The following is a 24,739-nucleotide window of genomic DNA, read 5'->3' on the forward strand; positions in this document are numbered from 1 at the left end:
GTAACCCTGCCTCCTGTGATAGCACACCTTCTTGAGATGTCAAGAGCGCGTTTCTAAGACACCGTGAAGAAGAAGTCGCGATAGCGCTTCAAGTTGGACGGATCGGATGTCCCTTTTTATACGCTGTTTAGCGATCGTCCAAGCCTGTTGAGGTTTAGGTTCGTCTCACAACCATCCACCTTCTCATCATATCATCCTCTATCTCTCTTTAAAGTATTCCAACCCAAACCTATCCTCGGCATAGTCTTACACACTAACCCCCATCCAGGCATTGGATCTCAAAGCCCGAGAAACATATTGGACGTTGTGTGAATCGCTTTCTGTAAATGTGCCCCCATTCATTTCCGTGTTATGCTTTGTACATTCTATAATAATGTTCATGTATATATTTGCTTATTCCCTTTTACATTATTCTTCTCTTTTGGGGGAATGATTAATTATCACAAAATGGAAAGCACTTGTTGAATTTATCTTACACGATATCTCCATCAGAAAAGTAAAAGGTTAAAACAAATTTCCAGTAATGAACATGATGGGAGTGATTAAAAACTCTTTCTAACTTGCTGATTATGACATATTGATCTTTCCTTTTTCTGGATGGTTGTAATACTGATAATGATTTCATTCCTTAACCGAAAAACTAGCTGCAGTCGGACAATAATATAATTTGCATTTCAACTCCATACTAAATAGGGTTTGATATATTTCCGTTTTAAAACAACACAGGTGCACGGGGGTTAGAGTCTAGTCTCATATTTGCGCTCGAATATTTTTGCCATTCCCCCAACCGTCATCACACACTTACTACTCAAACTTTTAGAGTAACAATCCCCCTTCCAAAAACTTCCGTCTGCAAATAAATGCATAGACACAACGTAACCCCTGATGGAGTAGGTCAGAGGAAGGGGGAAGCAGTCCTTATTAACCCTTTGAAACCGGTAAAGGTGTTGTGTTCAACAGGAAGTAGTCGGCAGCTGAACCAACATTCCATGACTGTGTCATGATTCTGGAACGATGTATCCTGAAATAAATGAAGCTCTTTTAAAAAAATCAATTATCAGTTATTAAGTACGTAACGAATATGCTTTTATTATTATGTTGTAATTACGATTTCTTTTCATATCATCAAAAATTTTACTTTGCATCTCAATGTTGTTGCTCCTTGAATTTTGTTGGATGTCGTCTTTTCAAATTAGGTAAAATTCGATTAAAATAATTTACCAGGAAACACAGAATTTAAAAAGAAAGGTAGATACTTGTTAAGTTTTGCTTGCTTAGCAGACTAATATTATTTTTATTTACAATAATATTTAAAAATGAATTATTTTGCCGAATTTAAAGCCTGGATTCTTTAAGATTTCTTCTGAGAGATGAATATAAATTTGATTCAATGCGAAGCATGCCGGGTTTTGGAGTGTTTCAAAGTGTTAGTTGCATCCATGTTGCTAAGATAACACCATCATAGATAGGTTGAATATCTAAGAAAAGTGCAGCTCAACTCGAGACGTAAAAGGGTAGGCAGCTTTTGTGTTACATACCCGACGTATTTCAGCCGCCATTGTTTGAGCAACCTCGTCTCCATGTTTGCTCGCTATGTTTACCAATTCTTGTCAGTTATGTATACCAAATATACAGAGGTGCCGACTCGCCTTCGAGTCGCGGTGCGCAGTTCTCAATAGCCGAACACACTCTCGTGCGTCTAGTGTACGCTTACCCGCCGTACTTAACCCTGACCGTGCGCGTCAGCTTTCACGCGGCTTTCATTGGGCTAAAAAGAAGTCGATAAACTCTCATTATACCGCGCTGTGTGCTCTCCCAATACTTGTGGTGGCTAAACACCTCCGTTTATTTAAACATGTGTAAAGTGAGGTATGAATGGGAAAGGAAAAATAGCAAAATTGTCTAGGGAATGTCTTTACTAATGGCGAAACGATGTCGATTTCTTCTCGGAGGCCACGCAACAAGCCAAGTGAAAGTAAACCCCCTGCCCTTCGATAAATAGAGCATATTTCTTGAATAAAAGGGGAAACTATTCATCCAAAGAAGCCCAATCTAGCCCAACAATGAAATCTATATATATATATATATCGTCTGAATTGCTTTGAAATGTAGCCAAATAAAAGTTATGATACACGTATTTCTTAAGTTAGAGCTTAAAAGTCCACTGTCTATGATTCTGGACATTATGACGAGTACGAAAACAGATAAGTAATAGGGTTGCTGGTGAAGCCTCTTGGCATTCTATCGCGTCATGTGGCAAATAGAAAATTTTAATCTACATGGCATTATCCGACAACAAGATTGATTTTCATATTCGTAATGAAATTTTGCAGCAGGTAGAAATGGTCAGAGGTAGTGGGGGCATCAGCAGGATGTATTTGGTCGGATCAAAGGGGGTGGCTTTGAAAAAAAGGGGGTAAGGTAATAGAGCTTTGTAAACTGAACTGCTTACCGAACATGTACTGTGTGCACAGCCATCATGAAGAAATTAATTGATCAATCATTACTTCAACAAAATAATCCCCAAACCACATGTTTGTTGTCAAAGAAGAAAACATCAAATATGGTACAAAGGGGGACATTCGTTAATCGTTACCCCCTAACTCCATCCGCGTCGCCGATTCCTGCTACACCGTCGTTCCAATATTTCATATTCGTAATGAATCGTGTCACAAGGGCAAGCCTGATGTCGAATCCGTTTAGCCGTGTATGCTGATGTAAGTCCATGTACAGGATTAAACCATGCTGTCCCCGGTCAGTCGACTGGGGCACAGGTATCAGCAAATAGGGGGTACCAGAGGGTACAACCCCCTCCGTTTGTCCTCATCGCCAGATGAGAAGAATGTTGTAGATATGTACGATTTACAGCATATGAACTGCTTGTTTCATTCGAATAATTCGCAGACTATTACACCAAGCAAAAATTAATTTGTGGTCTTTCTCTTGATTGATACTTGTGTCAGACTTGACTACCTCTTCTTTTATATGATTCCTTCTGTTATCAAACTTCGTCATCTACTAGTTTTGCAGATATAGGCTGTAACCACTCGCAGGTGATGTCGTGTAATATAAGTTTGAAGGAGGGGATAGTTTGTACGTCAGTTTGATTCTGAAACACAATAACAGTTGACAATCTATCATACTCGTGCTTTATTTTCGTCCTTTCCTCAGATTTCATCTCTTAAACATAAATAGCCTTTTCTTTTATTGGATTACAGTTTGCCTAGAGGGCGTCTTGTTGCCTGTTAAAGGCCAATGCCCCATTAATCGTATTATAAGGATTGTCAATACCAGCTTGAAATCATATTGGATTGTAACTTTACCTACTTCAAATATGACCGGAAATTTTGCAATATTTAATTCAATAGATTTATATTTGTCCTCTAGTAAACTATCAAATATGTTCCAATGTGGGTTTGTTGTCATCATGTTGTTTACTACTATACTTTCGAATTTCTTTGGGATTGCCAGTTATACAGAATAAAAATTCGAAGACAGAAAGTGGTAAATTTGCACATATTCTATCTTCCTATTCCTACCGCCCAAAATAGCCCAATCCTTGCTCTCGATTCGGCCAAAAATGTTTCCGCGCAAAAAGAGGTCGTCCATTCATGTGTAATGAGATGGTTGATTCGTTTCTGTGCTTCATCACTCGCCAGAGATGCCCTACAGTCGTACTGTGGTATTAGAGCTGAACCAAGCCGTGCATTTTTTTTCTGTTTCAAAGATATTCGTTTCAAATCAAATATATGAGTAAATTTTTTAGCGTCAAGGGTGTATACCTGTAATCGTTTTTTCCTCTCTCTATTAAAAAAAAAATCTGTCTCCATTATCAAGAAAACTAGAATATAGAATCTACTGCATGGCAACATTAATTAGAAGCTTCACTAGTTATTTACTGCTGACATTAGTCATGCGAATCAGTGATTAAGTGTGAGATATTACGAGAAAGAACACTATTTGACCAATTCAGTGTCGTGTTGTCTAACAGAGAGGGCGATATTCATTATGATATAGTTCTCCTACTCTCTCTCTCTCTCTGTATACACGCGCACACACACCCTCACACACACACACACACACACAAACACACACATATATATATATATATATATATATATATATATATATATATATATATATATATATATATATGTACCCCATTCTACCTTCATCTCTCTGCCTTCTCTTCATATGAATCTCAGTGTTCTCTTGATTTTTTTTTTTTAATTCTATATACATTATTTTCATATGTCGTCAGATTTTCTTAATGATGTGCTTCAGACGTTTCTCGTAATTTAGATCCAGATATATTTATACTTATTTTAAAATGTATTTGTCTTTCTGTTTCCTTATTTGTATACAGGGTGCACACGACGATTCAACAAATTATATTCACGGTGAGCATCATCATTCCGTCATCAGAAAAGGTATTTTGATAGTAACTTACCCATATTATATCCGTTTCTTTCATCCGTAGACCCTATGAACTACTACAGGTGGTAATTTATTTTTAGACTTCTATGCTAACGCCGGTGCAGGCGAACAACTCCCCCCCCCCCCCGGTACATTTTGATGCTTAGTACCAACTTTATTTCCGAGTTTTATTATTTTCTGTATTATTTCTTTCAATGATCTTATCAATTAGATTAGATATTATGGACATATAGATTTCAAAGCATCATTCCATATATATATATATATATGTATAAATGTATATATATATATATATATATATATATATATATGTGTGTGTGTGTGTGTGTGTGTGTGTGTGTATATACATACACATTTATGATTTGTGTGTGTGTGAAAGGAATTATTCATGTCAATATGCTGTTAAAGAAATGATGTAGAAAACAACAGTAGGCGTAACTTGAAATAAGGTTCCCAGAGCTACCTGCCGTATGTGTGTGAGGGTGCGGGTGTGCGTGTATTTTATGTTTTGATACACCCGAGATCAATGAATATTCTCTCTTTTTTACTTAATTTTATAAATCGTATCACAGTCTTCTCTATCCCCTCTCTTGCCACTTCACATCATATCTTCTCTCCATCTCACGATCTCTGTCAAGTTCTTTCCCCTTTTCACTCTTGCTTGATTTTAATTTATTCTTTTACTCTTTTTTTTTACCCCTCGCCTAGCATTTTCGATCTCCCTCTGCATCCTCCTTCCATTTTGACATGCCACTAAAAGCTCGTCAAAAGACTAAAGTAGACATGTAAACAGCTCGCACTGCATAAATACATCGACCGAAATATTATCGCCGTTATAATCTCAATAATGCCGTCCCTTTCTCTATTCCTAGTGCTTTGCGTCTCCCGCAGTCCCACGCGTAGGAATTAGAGTAGTGTACACGGACTTTCATAGCCGCTTCTCTTTTAATGTACCGCATAATCCGTCGATGGTGAGAGTAGGGGCAGAGCGCGGTGTGGAAAATCCCTTTACCATCTCCACCGAGGTATGTGCCTCTTGTTCAGAAAAAAATTCTTAACGGGATTTTAAACTAAATTACCCTCATTCACAAGTCTCCTTGTTTCCCTTTCGTATGTCAATGCCCGTTTATGTCAGGGGTCGACGCTTCGGTCTTGCCCCTTCGTAGAACAACCAGACGCCATTCGACAACATTCATTCAATATTCATTCACTAAATATTCATTAACCATGCATGCATTTAGATTTTAGCTCATCTCGCGAATGCGCGCGAAAGAATGCATGTTGCGCGTGGTTGTAAACCACGTGACCGAAAAGAAAAACCACGCCTCGATGAGCACGCCTCGTCTATACTGAAACGTCATCAGCATGCTCTCTTCCAACACTTAAATGGCGTCTGAAGTGTAAGTCATGAAATATTTTTTACACTTCTTCTGTTTAACACACCAAGTGATACATACGGTCAAGAATTGATGCACCGTGGTGAACCACAATATTACACAAATCCTCTCTTGACTCATTAAAAAGTTTATGCTTTGCAGAAGTCTCATACAACGTTTCTCCATTCTTGTTTCTTTCCAAGAAAGCTGTAGGCCTATACGACTTACCTGAATGTAGGACGACTTTTAGACAAATCACAATAGGATTCCCTGGAGGAATCAATCCTAGATGACTCCTACTCCTATTTCATAACATGTTTGTCAATCTGACGTTTGTAATCTCTCTGCGATAACTCGTGTGTTCACTTTAGATTTTATTTTTGTTTGATACTTCAATCGCGCTTTTTCGTGTCGATGTGTTAACTTAACTACCGAAGACCATGAATGGCAATTTTCTATGAAGTGGTAGTGTGAAGAAAAACCTAGATGTTTATCATGACTGTAGGCCTACGTAATACAACATAGTTACTACTTCTTGTAGGCCCTACTTCTTACAATGTTTTTGGAATGGATTCTCCACACTGTCCCACGAAAAATGTATTGCAAAATTCAATAATTATATCAGGAATTGTATCAATTAATCGAGAAATTTAAAGTCCATAAAACTGTTTGGATGCAGTAAATTCTATCCAATGTTACATTCCTAATTGCTACTTTTTACAACGCACCTAAGCGTTTTAAACCATCATAATTAAGTTTAAATGTTGGATGGTAATGTCGGTTAGCATGTGTTCAGGGAGGTGTTTCGTTGCCTACCGCTCAGTGCGACGACAGTCATTTCGACTCTGTGCTCGTACCATACTGGTGATCTAGGGCGTAAAATTGATGAATGGCCATTTGTGCGCATTTTAAACAAGTTATGTACGCTCGTCAAAAATATGAAAAGAGCCTCTGCCTGTGCTGCAGCAGGGGTTGTTTTCTTATTCTTTTTTATTCTTTTTTTTTATTTTTCCTCTCTCAAAAGGGACCCCGTCTGTTTTTGTCTTGTCTGCCACTAGGGCCTTCACCACGGGCAATGAACCCTCTGAAATCCTGGTGTACCAGCTCTTGAACGGCCCATTCCAAAGTCAGGGTGATAATACCCTTCTACGTTTGGCATTACACATTTCGATAGGGATCTAAACCGTGCAGCAGCATGTGCACGGGAGTCCCAAGACCAAGTTGGTTTCAATTCACCAGTCACCATGGTCACCTTATTCACTTTATATTTACCCAATTTGCTTCCATAATCATCACTTTGAAAGTCGGGCTATAAAGAATTCGCTGTTTGCTCTTGTGATGGTTTGAATTTTATTCCCCTTCTTCCTTTGTTCCCATATTTATCTTTAATCTGTATCGAATTGTTCATTTCCCTTGGTTCTTTCCGTGTAGTTAAGGTGCATTTGACAGGAGGCAAATGGGCTTTCATTAGAAACGGAACACAGTATTTATTGAAGGTTCACTCCAGATTTAGATGGGCAGCAACATTTTTTTTCTTGTGGAATCCCAAATGTTGTTAACGTCACAAAATATTTGCTTGATTTTCCGAATGATGTTATTTGGAAACGTCCTGACATAAACGTTACAGTTATCATTTCGAGGCCACAAGCCTTTCAATAAATTACTTTCTGGATAAAATGCGATAAAGTCCATTATATTAGTATAATAACTGCATGTTATTATTACTGTATTATGTTTTTCATTATTGTAGTATATCTTCTTCATTACTTACCTAATATTTTCATTATTAATATCATTATTTTGTTGCTCTTTTGTTAAGAGGGCCACATGGGAGACCACCAAATAGATGTTATGTGCCAGCCTGTATAAATGTCAGAAATATATAAATATATAAATATATCAAACACCTTACCGGGGTTTTTTATTCTTAAAGTATTTGAATTATAGCTTGCTATCCTACGTCCACATCTTCCTAAGATAACAACGGCCTTGAATAATGACATAGGGCTGTAACAAGGCCATATACGTCAGTCTGAATCTAATTAAAACAATATCATTCTGCGGAAAGAGTCTCATATAATATTCTATTTAACAATAACAATGACACAAAGGCTGCCGACTCGCCACTGATCAAATAAGAAATCAATTCACTATCAACAGCTGTTTAACTTTTAATCAGGTCGCGCTCCCTTTAATCTGAAATCGACCTTTTCACCGATTATCTTCCACATCATAGTTTACGTGTTATTGTTGTTTTAAGTCAATCTTTTTCTCAAAAATCCTGTGTAAGTCCATATTTTCACAAACAATATCCAGGGCAATACTAGTGTTGCCCTGGATATTGCCTTATTAAGGCAATAACCTTTTTAGACGCAAATCGCTCTTCCTTTAACCTCTTTTACTTTTCCTTAATCGATTCTTTGCCCTTTTCTCAATTTTTCTGTTACTTCATTTGTTTGTTATCAAAGACTATGTGAGCATTTTTTCTTTCTTTATTTCTTATATTATTTTTACTCGGATTGACACGCAACTTCATGCTTATTAGCCATTTTGCATGTTACAAATTTTGTACAAACATTAACCATGTCTATCGGTCATAAGGTATACCAACAGAATACTGCTGTTTTTGGTTGAAATGAACCATCTATCTTAAAGGAAATGTTGGCAGATCTCCTGGAATTACCACCAATTGCTCACTTTTTCTCTCTGCTTCCAGTCATCAGACTCGTCCTTCCGCATCAGTTGTCAGCCTTGCATTAGTCAATACCGCCCTGACGATGCTGATGGTTTTCACCTAAACGTAAAGTGGACAACTGGGGGGGGGGCAAAGTGAGAGAGAGAGAGAGAGAGAGTGAGAAAGAGAGAGAGAGACACACACACACACACGCACCCTCTCTCTCACACACACACACACACAGATATGGAGGAACGGAGAGTAAACAAAAAGAAGAGGACAAGAGAGAGAAAGAGCGAGGAGGCGGAAAATGGGTATGAATGGGTCGTTCGGATGACCAATATTTAGCGATTTGAATGGGGTGTTCACCCTAACTAATATCCCTGTGAACGTCTTTTTTGTGTAGGCCTAATGTATTCGTTTGGATGAGGGTCTGTGTGGGGGGGTTGGTGTGTGTGTGAGATTGTGCCTGTGTGTGTTGCGTGTGCGTGTGTTCATTTGTAGTGGTTAACCTACAGAATTGGCACAAGTTCCATGTACTTTCTGCCCAAGGCAATGAACTATACGAATCTATTGATCTGATATGATACCAAGTAGTTCTAAAGCTTAGTGGTTATCTCGTCAAAAGAAAGAGATTTAGGATAACCTCAATATTCTTATTATAGGGGATATTACTTTATATCGTCATTTTCACTATTTAATTATATTCTTCTGTCTGCTTCCTAAACGCTATATTGGTGAGTTTAACTCATTGCAAGATCATTTTATCTTCATTATGTTCATGTTCACTATCAATATGATCAGTGTCGTATATTCAATATTCAGTTTCAGATATAATTTGCATCGGTTTTTGTGGAAATTTCATGATAATTGATATGATTATTCATGATAATTTTGACAGTGATGAAAATAAGGATTAGGATTTTAATGATGATTATTGTTAATGATAATACAAATGACAATGAAAAGAAAGTGCAATTAGGCATACTAAAGATGACGAATATAATTATAATAATGACTAAAGATATAAGGCTAAATTCTAAGTTTTATTATTATTATTATCATTATCTTTATTATCATCATTGTAATTTATCATTATTATCATCATTGTTATCAATAAATTCATCATTACTTATATTATTATTATCATTATTATTATAGTAATTATTATCATTAGTATTATTATGGCTATTATTAATTCTTTTATTATTTGCAAGTATTGCTCCAAATATGATGCTAATTCTAAGAATATTCAAAGAACTGTTAATCATATACGTGGTATATATCATTATTACTTCTAATGACAAAGATGCGCTGATGATTGTATAAACCGTTGCAAATTGTGTTGAATTAATTGCAATCACATTAATTATCATGTGACCTTAGTCTAGACATCAATTGTTACAAGTTTGCACGAGAAGATCGAGTTGCTTCGCGTCTTCTGACGCATTTGGTTCCTATAAAAAAATAGGCAAAATTCTGTTTTTTCACCATAACGAAAATGTTGCTAGCACCCTAAACCTCAGAAATAATTTCCCGACTGGCGCCTAACTACTGTCATCACGAACCCCATTTTCGCTGGTGCGCAACGTAGCCCGCGAACAGTCGATGCACAGCCCTGCCAATTGATCCAATTACACGCCTGTAACTCAACATGGTTGCTGTAAGAATTCTCAAGTTCATCCATGCCCGTATTATGTCTTGATTTATTCCCTCCCCATCCTCTTTCACTTATCTGTGTAATGAACTTCTTTTTTCTCTTATTCATCATTGGATTTTTGTTTTGTTTTCGGGGGTTTTCTTAAGGGTGTTTGATGAAAAATGGTTTGCCAATATTTGAAGGGGGGTATACCGATCACCAGATGGGGATTTTAAACGGGTTCAGACTTTCATGTTAGTGAACTTCATAAACGCTTTCAGTTCTCATGTCTCTCGCCCCTTCCTTGCCCCGTCTCCCCAAAGGCACCAAATATTGGTTTCTTTTACTCATAGGATTGAATTATACCACATTTCCTGACCAACCGAAAGGTGAAACCCCAAGCTAATCAGCCATGTGCCTGACTCGCCAGTCCCCTCTTTATGATAACTGTGCAGAAATAGATAGACATGTCAACAGGCTCCTCAACGTTGGGTCGAATTCCAAATGCGATTAATCGTCTTATGATGTATCAATCACTGGTCGCGTCCCTTGTCTCTAGACCGTGGAAGAACCGAACCGAGTTCGTGGTGTCCCCCAAGGGTCCGAACTTGAACCCCAAACAGTGCGATGTTCCTCACACGTTGGGGCTATAGTCTGGAGGAGGATGACACAACAATGTGGAAAACAAACACGGGATTGTCTCTGTCGTTACATACACCATCTCTACTGGAAATTGAAAGATGACACAGCAGTTACCGGGGTTATCATGATAATATTGAATATCAGGTTATGGGTCATGCAGGTCTCGACAAAGTTCTGGTTTAAATCTTTAAAAAATCAACTGAAGAACTGGGAATAGTTTACTTTCCATTGAATAGTTTTGAATTTATATAATTTTATAGGTGGCGTAGGCCTTCATCATAACACTATCATAACCAGGAAAATCGAACATAACACTATCGTCGTCATAGACATTATGAGCATGGTATTCGAAGAAATAGTTTGCACTTGAGAAAACCAAGTTTAAACGATAACCTGTACATAGACAGTAATGGACGCTGATCTGGTGTTGATCAGAAACACAAACTCTATCGGGTTTCCATGGCGCATATTTCCCATTTCCCTCACTTATCATTTTTTTATTCATTTTTTTTCGTTCTAGGTGAGAAAAAAATATGGCACTAATGGAATCTTGGAATGGGTTTGAGTGTAATTTGAATTCTGATAAGCTAAATCAAAATATCCAGTATGCATCGTTCGAAATATCCATTAGGTTAGTTCAACTGGTTAATAGACACTATTTAGTATGTTTGGTAACAAATTTCATAAGCTCGTGTAATGAGACCATGCGACGTATGACATCTTCGTTATGATATCTTTGAATATCTCATTTAACTGCCCATATTTCAATATGCTTTCCAATTATTTAGTCGAGGGACTTATCATTGCCGAGTGCATCTTCTCCCCACATTATAGAAGAAGTTGAAAGGACCGATAATGAAAATGATAAATGCCCCTAAGCAATATTGAGCCCCGTAATAACTCGTTTTTGGGAAAGAATGCGATGTAGTTTTGTGGTGAAAGGCAAAGCGAAGAATAGATCACTGTCACAATCGGTACCCCATAGCTGTTAAATTCAATAGATGCTATTGGACTGATTGATAGCACGAGGGTCACTTATTACCACCTTCAAAAGAGCACAAGAACCGAAGCAGAAGTTCACGGAGCACGGGAAGGCTGGTAAGGTATCCTTGTTTGTGCGTATTTTCACACTTCTGACCTAGATTGATATGATTGAGTTGGGAACGGGAAAGCTTGGTACAATCAGGATATTTATTAAAATATTTCCTCCATGACATCACCTCTCTTCTTATCACCACAGATCTTTGTAATTTACAACCAAATAGGATTGCTTTTATTCAATCTCGTTTTCTTTAGAGAAGTAAATACATTGATCCATTTCAGTCGGTCTTTATTAGATTTTCGTCGCTGAGTTGCTCCTACAGTCTTTGTTCAGCAGTCTACATATTCTTATTTTCTTCTATCTTTTCTTGATTCTCCCTGTGTCGTCAGCTCATATATTTCTTCTTATTCTCATTTCATCTCTCTGCTACAAAACCATGTCTTATTACCTTATATCCTTTTTCTTTCTCTAATAACATAAATGATTTCCTGTGTATTCCCTCCCCCCTCCCACTTTGTAGCAAGCCACCCGTCTATTTCTTTTACATCACCCCTCTCTCCCTCTCCCTCTTCTCTCTGACTATCATCATCATCCACGCCCTACCCTGACAATCTCTTCATCATTATTGGCAATGATACATTACATCCGCGTTGGTTGCTCCCATTCTCTTTCCGACCCCCAACATAATCTGGCCTAGAAAAGGTTCCTGAAGAGCGTGACGATATTTGCACCCGTGCACACCCCCTTAGCAACAGCCCCCACCAAGACCAGGATCTATCGCTTCATCTCACGAACTGACTGGGGGCTAGGTCCGGTCACTCACCCTGCCCCTGCTGTGGAGTCCTGCAGTTAGGGGCCGTTGTGGTTTAACCACTTTGCCCCGAGGCCTCAGAATTATAGCCCCATATCATGCTTAACAAGAGGGTAGAGAACTGCTACCGCAATTATTCTTTAGATCTCATTCAACAGTTGAACTTGAGTTTGTGCGAGCTTTAACGCGCCGGCTTATTTGACAGCCCTTGGTATGTTCCGCCGGTGCGCGAAGGCCAAATGATGGAAACAGTACACCCATCCGTTCCAAGATTACCATGTCAGAAAGATTGTTTAGAGATATATGAAACTGGGTTGAATTAGAGCGGCTGACTGTGTGATGTATTTATATCTCTGCCAATAAACTATTTCTTGGAATGTTTTTCTATTTTTTTGTTAAACGTATCACTAACAACAAACACGTCAAAAGTCGTCAATTAAGCCTTCGAATGTTTCTGTTCATAATTCTGTCTTAACGCTCATGACATGCTCTATAAATTCGTATTTGTTATATCCTACGGTGATCTGTTGGGATCTTCGATTTGATGGTTGAATCAGCACCCATTCCTACACAATATTGTACAGTATATAACCTGCATACACACAGAATGCTTTAACACACAACCCTACAAACCATATACGTACACCTTTATACTCTATGTTACGCACACTCTCTCTTTCTCTCTTCGCTCGCACACGCGTGCACACACACACACACACAAAATACTTCACTCACAAATATCGCCTCTTTAAGAAGATACGAACTTAAGAGCAAAAAAATGCCAACCATTTTTCCCCAAAAAAATAATTTGATAAAACAAACCATTTGAATATATTTTGTTTGCTCCTTACAATTTTGGTGATTAAATATTAAGGAAATCTCTTGTAATCCACAAGTGACCAAATACTAACTACAAGCAAAGTTGTAAATTAGCATATTAACATATCAATAAAACAATGGTAAAACCGAAAACAGAAGGAGACGGACTATATTATAATCCTCGAAACAAGTCTATTCCAGCGGTGGACTGTAGTTAGTGATGCCATCCAATTCATAGAGAATATGATCAAATAATTCAATTTCGTTGGCCACCAAGCCAACGTGTTTTAGTTTCGATTATCAGTAATTGCTGCCAAAATGAAACGTCCAGCACCCAATCTTTAATAACGTAATCAATACGGACGTGGTTTGTGTGGGCTGATCTGCTGACTGTGATATGGGAAATACCAGATTTATTTGTAGTTCTTGACTCTGAAGGATTTTCGTCAAGAAATATTGTGAAATGTTATAGCAAATAAAAAAGAGAGAAGACATCGATCATTCTAACGTGTTATTTTTTTCGTAATGAATTAAGCATCGCGGTGTGTTGGGCGTTGTAAATTTAAAAAGAAAACTGAATAATGTAACCTTTATTAATTTTGTAAATCTTGATTTTATGATCGTACGTATTGTATGAAGTAATAAGATATTTTTTCCCCTAAAAAATGAAAAAGTAAAACAAATAAATGAATAAATAAATAATAATGGAAATGGGAATAACATCCACAAGAACCTATTACCTGGAAAACTGAGAGTAAGAAGAGATGAAGAATTGACGATAAAAATGGAAGATGTAGGAAAATATATTTGAGATGTTATACTTCTTATTGATTAAAGTACGTCACTTTGCCAATAACGATGCTGTGATGTGCATGCGTCAATTTTCACCTTCCTTGATTACAAGATTGTATTTTCAAAGGTTTGTTATCTTAATTCCTTTTTTATCAGTAGGCCTAAACTGGATCATTTCCATTGCTTTTTATTTCAAATGGTTAATCAAGAACATGATTGGAAATGATAGTCATGACTTGCTTTGACACATGAAAACAAAACGGATTCTGATTTTGGACAACCTGTTTTCGATAGTCAACTTTACTCTCCAATATTACAAGTAGGATTTCAGCCGTTTAAAGAGGTGGCTGGTGGCATACCAATGATAACAGACAACGTGAAGAGGGCGCAATTCAAGTAATTAATCCCATCAGCCCTCCTCATCAAGGCATCGGTCAATGTAAATAAGAATTCATTGCCCCCGTTGTATCTTCCTCAAGACAATTCATATCAGATTTATGAAATAGAAAAGGGGATGAGGGCGGTTGTAAACCCTATCTGACATGATTTGCATGATCTCTTTCTCTCTCTCTCTCTCTCTAGGGCCATTGGCCGCTATAAATGAGATAATGCTGTTAAGTACCTCAGTCAATCCCAGCCATCGACTCGTGTTTTTGCAAATGAACCTCTCTTTCTGAAAGCTCTTAATCCTATTCTACCTTGTCCTCATATATTCCTTTCCAGCTTTTTTACCTCCGACCATCTATGTCTCTGCCTGTCTCTCTTCACCCTTTCTGTCTGGCTGTTCTCCTGCCTGCTCTCTCTCCAACCCTTTCTCCGTCTACTCTTATCTTCTATTACATCCCGTATCGCTTCATTATCATTATGTCTATACTTCACCCTCACTCTCTCTCTCTCTCTTCCATTCTATCTATTCCCCTCTTCCTTCGTCATGTTCTTTCTGAAACCCTCCCTATATTCCAATCTCTTCATTTTCATCTCTCGGATATCAATTCTATCTTATATTTCACTCGCATCTCCTCTCACCGGGCAAGTAGGTCATATTGAATCGGATTAACTCAAAATCGGATGAATTCTTTAGACCCAACTCCAGGAGTGTATTGCACGGGTGAGAAAAAAAAACCGAGATGTGAACAAATGAGAGGGAAAAGTGAGCAAAAGGCGAGAAGGGTGTTGGAATTGCGTGAATAGAGACCCTATATCGGTGACAAAAAAGAGAAATTGATACGGTGTGCTAATGAATTAAGACAAGTGCTCTAGCAGTCGACCAATGCTGCCATGCATTTCTTTCGTCCATCGACGACCCTGTGCCCGCGAAGATGGTTAGAGCGCAAAGCCTAGATTTTAATTTCCCTCAATCCAATAACGAAGTCATTCTTTTAAGGGGTGATAGGAGGAAAAGGCGCCGAATGCGTTTGCCTAAAAGTGAGAAAGTTACACGCATGTATAGGAAATAGAAGGAATAAGATGAAAGAGGCAGATTTGACTACCAGCCATATGTCATAAAAAAGGGATTCTTAAAAAGATTAGCACTGCGCGCCCCTGTAGTTAACAATCGCCGCAGATTAATGTCACTGAAAATTTCCGAGATTAATTTGTCCAAGGCGAGTAATTTTGTCATCGATCCTCCCAAAATAAATTGCACATTGCGCTAAAAAGTGGGCGCGGGAAATACGTTTAACTACGATACGTAATTAGAATGTCGAGCACGAAGCGAAGGACTAATGACATTTCAATTTTGATCAAAATTACGTTTTATTTATGTTATTTATTTTTTGTATCTTTTTCTATGACAAGAACAAAAGAAGAATAGTGACGTTACGCGATCAACTCTAAAGTCAAGTATCTCTTGATAAGGCTGTTGTTTTATCAAAATTTTCAAAATAAGCCTCGTCTGATTTTTATTACTTTTCTTCAATGGCATAATTTGGCAATGGTCGAGCGTATTGAATGCATATTTTTTGCCGAACTATTGTATAATTGTAGGAAGGCAAGATTTGAAGAAACAGTTGTAATGCCTGTATGAAACCGATATTGAGGATTCATGGAAGATCAGTATTACTCGCCACTTTTATAGCACTGACGTCTCCATTTAGCTTCGAACCCAGGTCACCCGGCAACGAGACCACTCAGCCACCAAAATGAACCATCCTGCGGTTCCTTTTAAGAAAATGCGAAAAGATGGTTTATTTTTCTCTTAGATTTTGAGATGCCAAAGTCATTCCGTTTATATTTTACCGGTTCCCTCCATGATATAGAATTGACACCCAGAATAACATATTTGTGCTCCATTGCGTTGCAGTGATATTTGTGACGGGCTTGACCGATAGTTACCCGCCGCTTGCCTTCCTCACTGTTTATCGGGGAGCACCCGGGGTCAGGAACGAAAAGCTCGTCGCTCCGGGGCCTGTTTTGTCGAGTTCCAATTTCATTTTTGCTCTCCCTCCGCCTCTCTCCATCTCTCTCGCCCCACCTCCCGCTCTCTCCCCCTCTCCTCATGTCTTTCTTCGAGTTTCTTTTCATTCCTCTCTTACCTTTTTCCCCTTGCAATGAAAATGGACTGTATGTCTCTCACCTCTGTCTTGTTTGAATTGGGTCAGAGCAAGGAAGCTGGGCATAAAGCTATTTTTCCGCGCCGTTCACTAGTTTTTCCCTTCCTCCTCTCACTCACTCACCTCTCGGCTGCCTACCCCCCCCCCCCCCACCACCACCACCATACCCACCTTCACACTTGCCCCTCATCATCACTCAAACAATCATTACACTGGTGAGAATCTTCTTAACCAATACCTACGACATATTTATTCTGCTTGTACCATTCGAATTGCATGCAGGAGAACATCAGATAAACTGCATAGATTCCGGACATGTGCGTTTACTGCTGTAGACAATGTTCGTCACAATCTTAGCACAAATTTCCGTTTAATATAATTTATCCCATTCAATATACTGTTTACTGACACCCCCTTGCACTCACACATGCACTCAACTTCTAAAGATGATAATACAAACATTCTCAAATGACCTGACGAGGATAGGTGTATAGCAATGGAAGTGACGATGGATCCTTTGGTCACTCTTACATATTGGGTTATACAAAACGACTTCCGTATATCATGACAAGCCAAACTGGGTAGATAGGTTCATAGTAAATGCAGAAGAAAGGGGTATATGTTAATGCACATTTATGCGATCAATATTATTATGTGCTAAGAATTCAATTTGCTGCAAGCTGAATGGGACTGTTAAAAAAGTGATGTGTTTTATTAGGTCAAGACACCAAGGCGCTGTGCGTAACTTTGTGTGTTACATAGAAATGCAGCATTCATTTAATTAATGCGCTGTATACCGACCATACATACTGGGACTGCCTATTAATTACTTTATTGAGTTTAAACAATTTGCATCGTATAAAAAAATCTTTGTTTAGCATATCGTACAACTTTGCACCAGGAACATGAGGGGTGTGCTTCGCCTTGTACACTACACACCCGAAGAAAACACCACCGCTGTATACTTTTGTATCACTCTGGCCCCCGGCGAATCCCGGTCCAACAATAGGCCCTCCGATATTCGGGACCATTTTCTACGAGGGGGCGACCCCGGTCAAAATACAACCCCCGTACCCTCGGTGAACTCTTTGCCCTCATTCATCCGCTTTTGGACCATTGTAGTCCTGACTACTCTAGACTTGAAGAACGAAATTGGGAAAGGAGTTGCCCTATGGGGAAAAATAAAAGACCGCACAAACAATGAGTACTTCCTCTTTTTTAAGTTTCTACCAGTCTTTATGGTTGTTTCTCTATTATAACGCAGTGTAAATCATACTCCTTATTTACCTCTTTCTTCATCTCACATAATTTCTCATCAAACATATGATACATTTTATTTGAGCACGGTTTCCTGAATAGTTTTCCTTTTTTCCTTCATTATTTACCGTTCACATTATCATTATACTGGAAGCTGTACTCCATTTAGTTTTTATCGCTCTAGACTTTGTATACCAATAACAGGCCCGGGATCTTTGAAATATCATCCTATGTGCTCTGGTGTCCGGGAAAAGTCCGGTGGAAAAAAAATAATCTCATTTACAAATTTTCCTCTCCTCTACCACCCCTTACCACAAATTTGGTCATTATGATAATTATATCCCTTTGCCATCGATTTATTCGTTGGGGAAGCTGCGCTTTAAGCGGCGTAACGGCCTGGCGACCCACCCCAGGGACGGACTAGGGAGGCTGGACTGGGACCAGGGCAGCCCGAACAGCAAACATATCTATATCACCCGTAACTGGTGATATCATAATTTGAATGAATGATCCTAGTCTCGGATCTCAGCTTGCTCAAACTCGGCATCAATAGTGCTTCCTTGGAGGAGGTCGCATCCGCTGTGGTCCCAGATGAAGTTAAACGATGATGGTGAAATAATGAGGAGGGGGATGATGATGTTGATGATGATGGTGGTGGTGGTGGTGATACTGACATACTACTGCTAAAATGAAAATACTGACTGATTATTTCATTACTTGTATTAGTATTCTCATTTTTTATCAATATCATTGTATTCATGGCATACTATTCTAAATTTTGATTATAATTACTATTATCATTATCATTCTTAAATTGTTTTTGTTATTATAACCATTGTGATAATGATTTATAGTGTGATCATGTTATATTCTAAGAATAACATTAATTATGATGACGATGTTATAAGTATTATTATACAATGGGGGGAAAACATGAACTGAATTCAGAAATTGATTCACATAGTTCATTATCAATTCAGTGGGCATACTTCTGATTTGTATTTAGTGAAACCTATCATGTGTGACTTCAATATGTAATCAGGTACACTTCAACTCATCACACTCTTTTTATTTTTAAAACCCAGGTATCAGACAGAAAAATGAAAACGGAAAAGATGGTCTCGTCGCCAACGTCACATCGCCGAACGATGTCTTTTGTTCAGTTCCGGGTCGCCTCTCGCTGCTCAGTTCAACGTCCAAATATAAGGTCACGGTAGCGGAAGTGCAACGTCGTTTATCACCACCCGAATGTCTCAATGCGTCGCTGTTAGGAGGTGTTCTTAGGAGGTAATTACCAAAATCATTGAAACTTTTAGTATAGCAAAAAAAAAAACGTTGCAAGTCTATAAATACAAATGAAGAGAACGTAGCTTAAATCAAGGTTCCCCAGAGCTATCTGCCCTTTGGAAAAATTGGTAATGCCAAAAAAATGTCTCTGCCGGGAATCGAATATATTTATATATGTCATTATTATTATTATTATTATCATCATTATTATTATTCCCTTCCATGGTGCATAATTATTCGTTTACTTATACTTGCCCGACATAGCAGCATTGAGCATGTATGTGTATCAGGTACCAAATATACAAATTTAGAACTGGATTCGCCCATGTCCATGATTCGCCAAACAAGACGAATGAGCGGCCGTGCTCTAATGGATCTATAGCTTTTTCTAAATCTTTATTCCGGTAGTTTGAAGACTTTCGAAGAGCAAATCCTAGACTGATATTCGTCTGGAGATTTAAACCTGTTTCAGATTAGTTCGTGGTCGTAGGTTTGATGAGATCTATACAGCCTGTCATGAGAAGTTTCGTTGTGATAAACAAAAATAGTAATCTTGATTATTTAAGAGATATCAGAAAGGTGTGATATCCATGAACAATTTTAAGAGCGATGACCTCAAAAAGCATGGATTAGAATTTCACAAAGTAAAGTGATGTTGGCTAACGCATTGAGCTAGTGTGTACACGCGGTTTGCAGTAATGATTAATGAATGAATTTATGATAAAGTTCAATGTTAATTATATTATGAACGACACAAAGGAAACGAATCAGCGGAACTCACTTATCAAAATATTTGGTAATTCTGGTATTTTATGAATGGCGTTCAACACAATTCCTAGGCTATTACTGTCTAGAAAGTGTAGCATTTGTCGAAAATTTTCAATGCCAAGAAAGAATGCTAAGTGACAAGGTTCATTGGCTTATTATTCTGACAAACCACAAGCCTCGAAACAAGAAAGATTCTCTATACCATTAAATTGTAAAAGCCATGTTAGGATTCAATAATCCCTCTCCAATAATACAGCTGCATTACGTCAAATGCACACGTAGTCCCATTAATTTGTCATTTTGCTGGTGAACGCGCTGAATGGAAGAGTAACCCGAATATAAAAACCACAACTTGGCGCGGTGTGCCTCACAAGTGCGCCCTGGAATATTCTCCTTTGACCCGCAACGACCTCAAATACTAAGCTCTCCAAAGATATTCGGCGCCATATCTGGAACATTGAAAGCTTTTCGGGAGATAAAACGATTTCATTTCGGACTTGACCTGACAAGAACGTGTAAATTTAATACCGATTTGCCACTACGTAGCATGAGAAGACGGCTTGCTGATCTTAGGCAAGAATTGTCCTAATTGTTTAGGTGATTAACGTGTCAATTGTCAGATATTTCAATGTAAATCATATGTAAAATATATTAGGAACACTAACGTCTTCGTCATATTGTGAACTTTTTTTATTATTACTTATTTGTTATTAAGGCCTTAACGACATACATGTAATAGAAATCCAATAATTTATATGTGAGTCATCGCTTTGATGTTTAAAAAATATCACTGAATTGCCTCATGATGGTATTGAAATTGCAGACTAGTCATAATCAAACATTACCATAATCAGGGTGTTCCCTAGTGATGGATGTGTTGGGGGTATCATGTTTCTTTCTATCACTCGGAAAAACATCCTTAATTACTTATAGGTGGGGCCGTGGGATGGGCAGCTGATAGAACCTCGGGTTCATAATCGTCAGGAGAAAAAAGTCATTTATTGATCCCTCTTATTGTATACCGTGGTTTTAATTGTCAACGATCAAATAGCTTCCAAGTTCTTTGAGAAACTAACGAGGGTAAACTGTAGTTTTCAATGACATTGGCAGCGATTACATGCCGTCATTTGCGCAGATTGACCCTCGGTTCTGAAAAGGAAACTCGTCCAACCATTTCAAATTGAGTGCGACGAACTCGCGACAAAAGCTAATAGAAATATGGAATATTTGGGAGCTTAGTAGAGATGTAGAAAATGGGTCCCAATATGGCGAACAAAAGCAGCCAAAAGTAATGCGTTTTGCTCGAGTGATCTGCGTGAAAGCCAACGAGAAAATACCGTGATAACCAGCAATATTTGAATATCGAATCGTTCCAGGAGAAAATAAAGAAAATGATGGATGCCCGCTATGAATGGGACTGAAGAGATCAAAGTCGAATATAAAAAGTGTCTGTGTATTGACTGGCGAATACTCATACTTGATTGTGAAAGACATGGGCAATCCGATTCCCGATTACAAAAGTCAAGAGCAAAAAAATGAACCGGTTTCTTAATAGCAAGTCGAATTTGTTGCAATTTCGAGATCATTTTACCTCCCGGGTAGAAATAAGCTTTATAACCATTTATCATGTCTCACCGTGGAATCAATAGTTGTCTCTATTGGTATCAATAATTGATTTATGCCAAAGTCTTCGGTTATTGTCGTAAAGGCATTATGTTGGGAGAAGTGGTTGCTCTAATCTGTACTTAAAGTACACTCGCTTTTAATAATCATTATTTAAAAAACCACGATATTTAAGGTGATTCTATCATGAGTGTAGTCCTAATGGCATTGATTTCATAAAAGAAAATGAATATTTATCCCCTCCTTTTTATCAATATGAAGCAATCATTATGATGTGTCGGCTATATTTCCTCTCCTCAAAAGCAATGTGACTTCTTATTTTAAAATGTAAGGTAATGACCGCTTAAACAACCAAAACCATTCCATGCACTCTGTAAAATATAGCCTTGGTTGAGTTTTATTATTTTTACTTTGCCTTACATCAGTGTACACGATATGAAATCTTCACATCACTAACCAGTTGGCCAAGATTTTTTTAAGATACCAAAATAAATACATGTACGAAAATTTCTCGTAATCAATACATGTAAAAGTGGCAGGTTCTTGGTTGTAAAATGACTAATTCGACCCGTTATCATTCCACGATACTTCAAGAAAATCATTCATAAGAATATCACCGCCTTCTTAAAGTTCGAGTCCACCCCATATAAAAGTTGATCTAAATAACGAGAGAAAAATCTAAGAGGTATAGCACGGAAAATTTAATCAAAATCGATTGTAAAATAAGACAGTTATGACATTTTAAAATTATGCTTATTTTTTTTACAAAATAGTAATATACCGAACTCGGTATTATGCAAATGAGAGATTTGATGATGTCCCTCACTCACTATTTCTTTCGTTATTTACTGTTTGAATTGTACAATACAATGGTTTTTTTTTTCAGATATGACATTAAGGAACATCTTGTTTCAACCACAACATGTAAAAACTGATAATTGTAAATGTTCAGGGATAAATCAAACTTCGTTTCAAATGATAATGAGGAGAAAAATAGACTTTTTCATAGTACATGCAATGAAATAAAAAAGAAATAGTGAGTGGATAATGTCATCATGTTCCTCATTTGCATACCGACCATGATGTGAATATTACTTTTTCGTGAAATTAGGAAAAACTTTAAAATGACATAACTTTCTTATTTCAAATCCAATTTTAATAAAATTGTCAGTATTATGCTTGTTTGATTTTTCTCATTTTATTCAAACCATTTTTTACTGGGGTGGTCTTGTCCTTTAAGTATGATATATCTCCTATTTTAGTATTACTCAATATAACAACGGAAGGGGAACATATAATTTATTAGAATTTTAAATGTTGTACTAAAAAAAAATTCCTCCGTTTATGGATATCTTAGGGTGACGATTGTCGATTTTTTTTTAAAGCAAATTTTCTTCATTTTTTTTCTGTTAAACATTAACAATCATTCGATATTTAGTCTACTCCAATATCTATTTGAACAAAGTTTCATACCCCTTCTAACCTTAATAACGATTATATTAAACAAGTGCAGGTGTTCTTCTGAATCGTTTACCAAAATACTTATCCTCATGTCATATAAGTACATTTAAGTTTATCATTATTCTTATGTTTAAATGTTATTTGACCCTTTCTATCGTATGTTAATTGAGAGTATATTTGTAGAGTGTTAATTCTAGTAGTTTACTTTGGGTTTCTTGATATGCGATGGTTTTCGTATAACCAGATGTTTCTTTGTAACTCTCAGCCAACTGTTGAATCTTTTATAAATTAATTTGCTTGCATCTCACCAATCTGCCAATGAGGGCGCAATATAAAAAATCACTCCAATTTTTTTTTTCATCAATAAAAATGGACCCACAACATTACTGCGTTATTATCAGTACAGCATGGATCTACTAACAGAGTTAACCTATATTAATTTTGCTGCAGAAGTTACTGAAGACCGTTTCACAATATTTGCAAAGGAAAGGCCTGCTCATCTCACCAATCTGCCAATGAGGGCGCAATATAAAAAATCACTCCAAATTTTTTTTTCATCAATAAAAATGGACCCACAACATTACTGCGTTATTATCAGTACAGCATGGATCTACTAACAGAGTTAACCTATCTTAATTTTGCTGCAGAAGTTACTGAAGACCGCTTCACAATATAAGCAAAGGAAAGGCCTGCTAGGGCCCGTTGCAGAAAGAGTTGCAATCAAACGCAACTCTAAAAATCATGCGCAACTTGATTTTCAACCAATCAACAGCGCGCATTTTTGACTTGCGATTGATTTTTTTGGCTTGCGTTTAAACGCAACTCTTTCTGCAACAGGCCCCTGGTGGGTGTTTCATAAAGCTGTTCGTAAGTTAAGAGCGACTTTAAGAACGACTGGTGATCCCTTAATGCGTTAAGTGGTATATTGTATTGGTGATGGTTTAGCGCATAAGAAAGGTTCACCAGTCGTTCTTAAAGTCGCTCTTATCTTACGAACAGCTTTATGAAACGGCCCCCTGGTTATATAACACACACATAACGATAGAAACCATGATAACAATGGGTTCGAACATATCTGTGTTATTAAAGTTTGATTTCGTTTTTTTCCACTTTTTAAACAATTAGGATATAATTTGTAAGCATCCTATGATGCAAATGAGGATATAAGAACGTGGCTGAATCCGTTAACGGCGGCAATATCACCTTCCACCTTGTATTTGTCCACAGCTGACTGTGGGGAATTTTTTTTTAACTTTTATAATACTCTGCATATATTCGCAACCACGAAACCTGCCAAATGGATGGGTGCTAGGCCTTTATAACACACCGTTTACATCAGTTTAGAGAGATTTGTAAAAGAAACTACATCTATCCTACCTCGGGAAATTAAGCAATATGAATGTGTTTTACTTTGATCACGAATGATATCTGAAGTAAATTAATGGGAGTTGAAATTAATTATTTCTCGATAAACCCCCAAGACAAATGCATAACTATCCATATTTGGGAGCACAAGTAACATTCGAGTCTTTAGTTATTCAGTGTTCGCTATTCGGCAA

The 24,739-nt window shown here is 37.6% G+C and overlaps 1 protein-coding gene across 1 annotated transcript in view; it reads left to right on the plus strand.

The window, feature by feature from the left end:
- Positions 1–860: 860 nt before the first annotated feature.
- The window catches only part of LOC121430559 (transcription factor AP-2-alpha-like), a 45,744-nt gene continuing 21,865 nt past the window's right edge, over positions 861–24,739 (plus strand). Inside the window, exons 1-3 of the mRNA XM_041627879.1 lie at positions 861–938; positions 4,367–4,400; positions 19,127–19,328. Of these exons, the coding sequence (XP_041483813.1) occupies positions 861–938; positions 4,367–4,400; positions 19,127–19,328 (314 nt within the window). The remainder of the gene's footprint in view (positions 939–4,366; positions 4,401–19,126; positions 19,329–24,739) is intronic.

The sequence above is a fragment of the Lytechinus variegatus genome, chromosome 17 (genome assembly GCF_018143015.1).
Source record: "Lytechinus variegatus isolate NC3 chromosome 17, Lvar_3.0, whole genome shotgun sequence".
NCBI lineage: Eukaryota > Metazoa > Echinodermata > Echinoidea > Temnopleuroida > Toxopneustidae > Lytechinus > Lytechinus variegatus.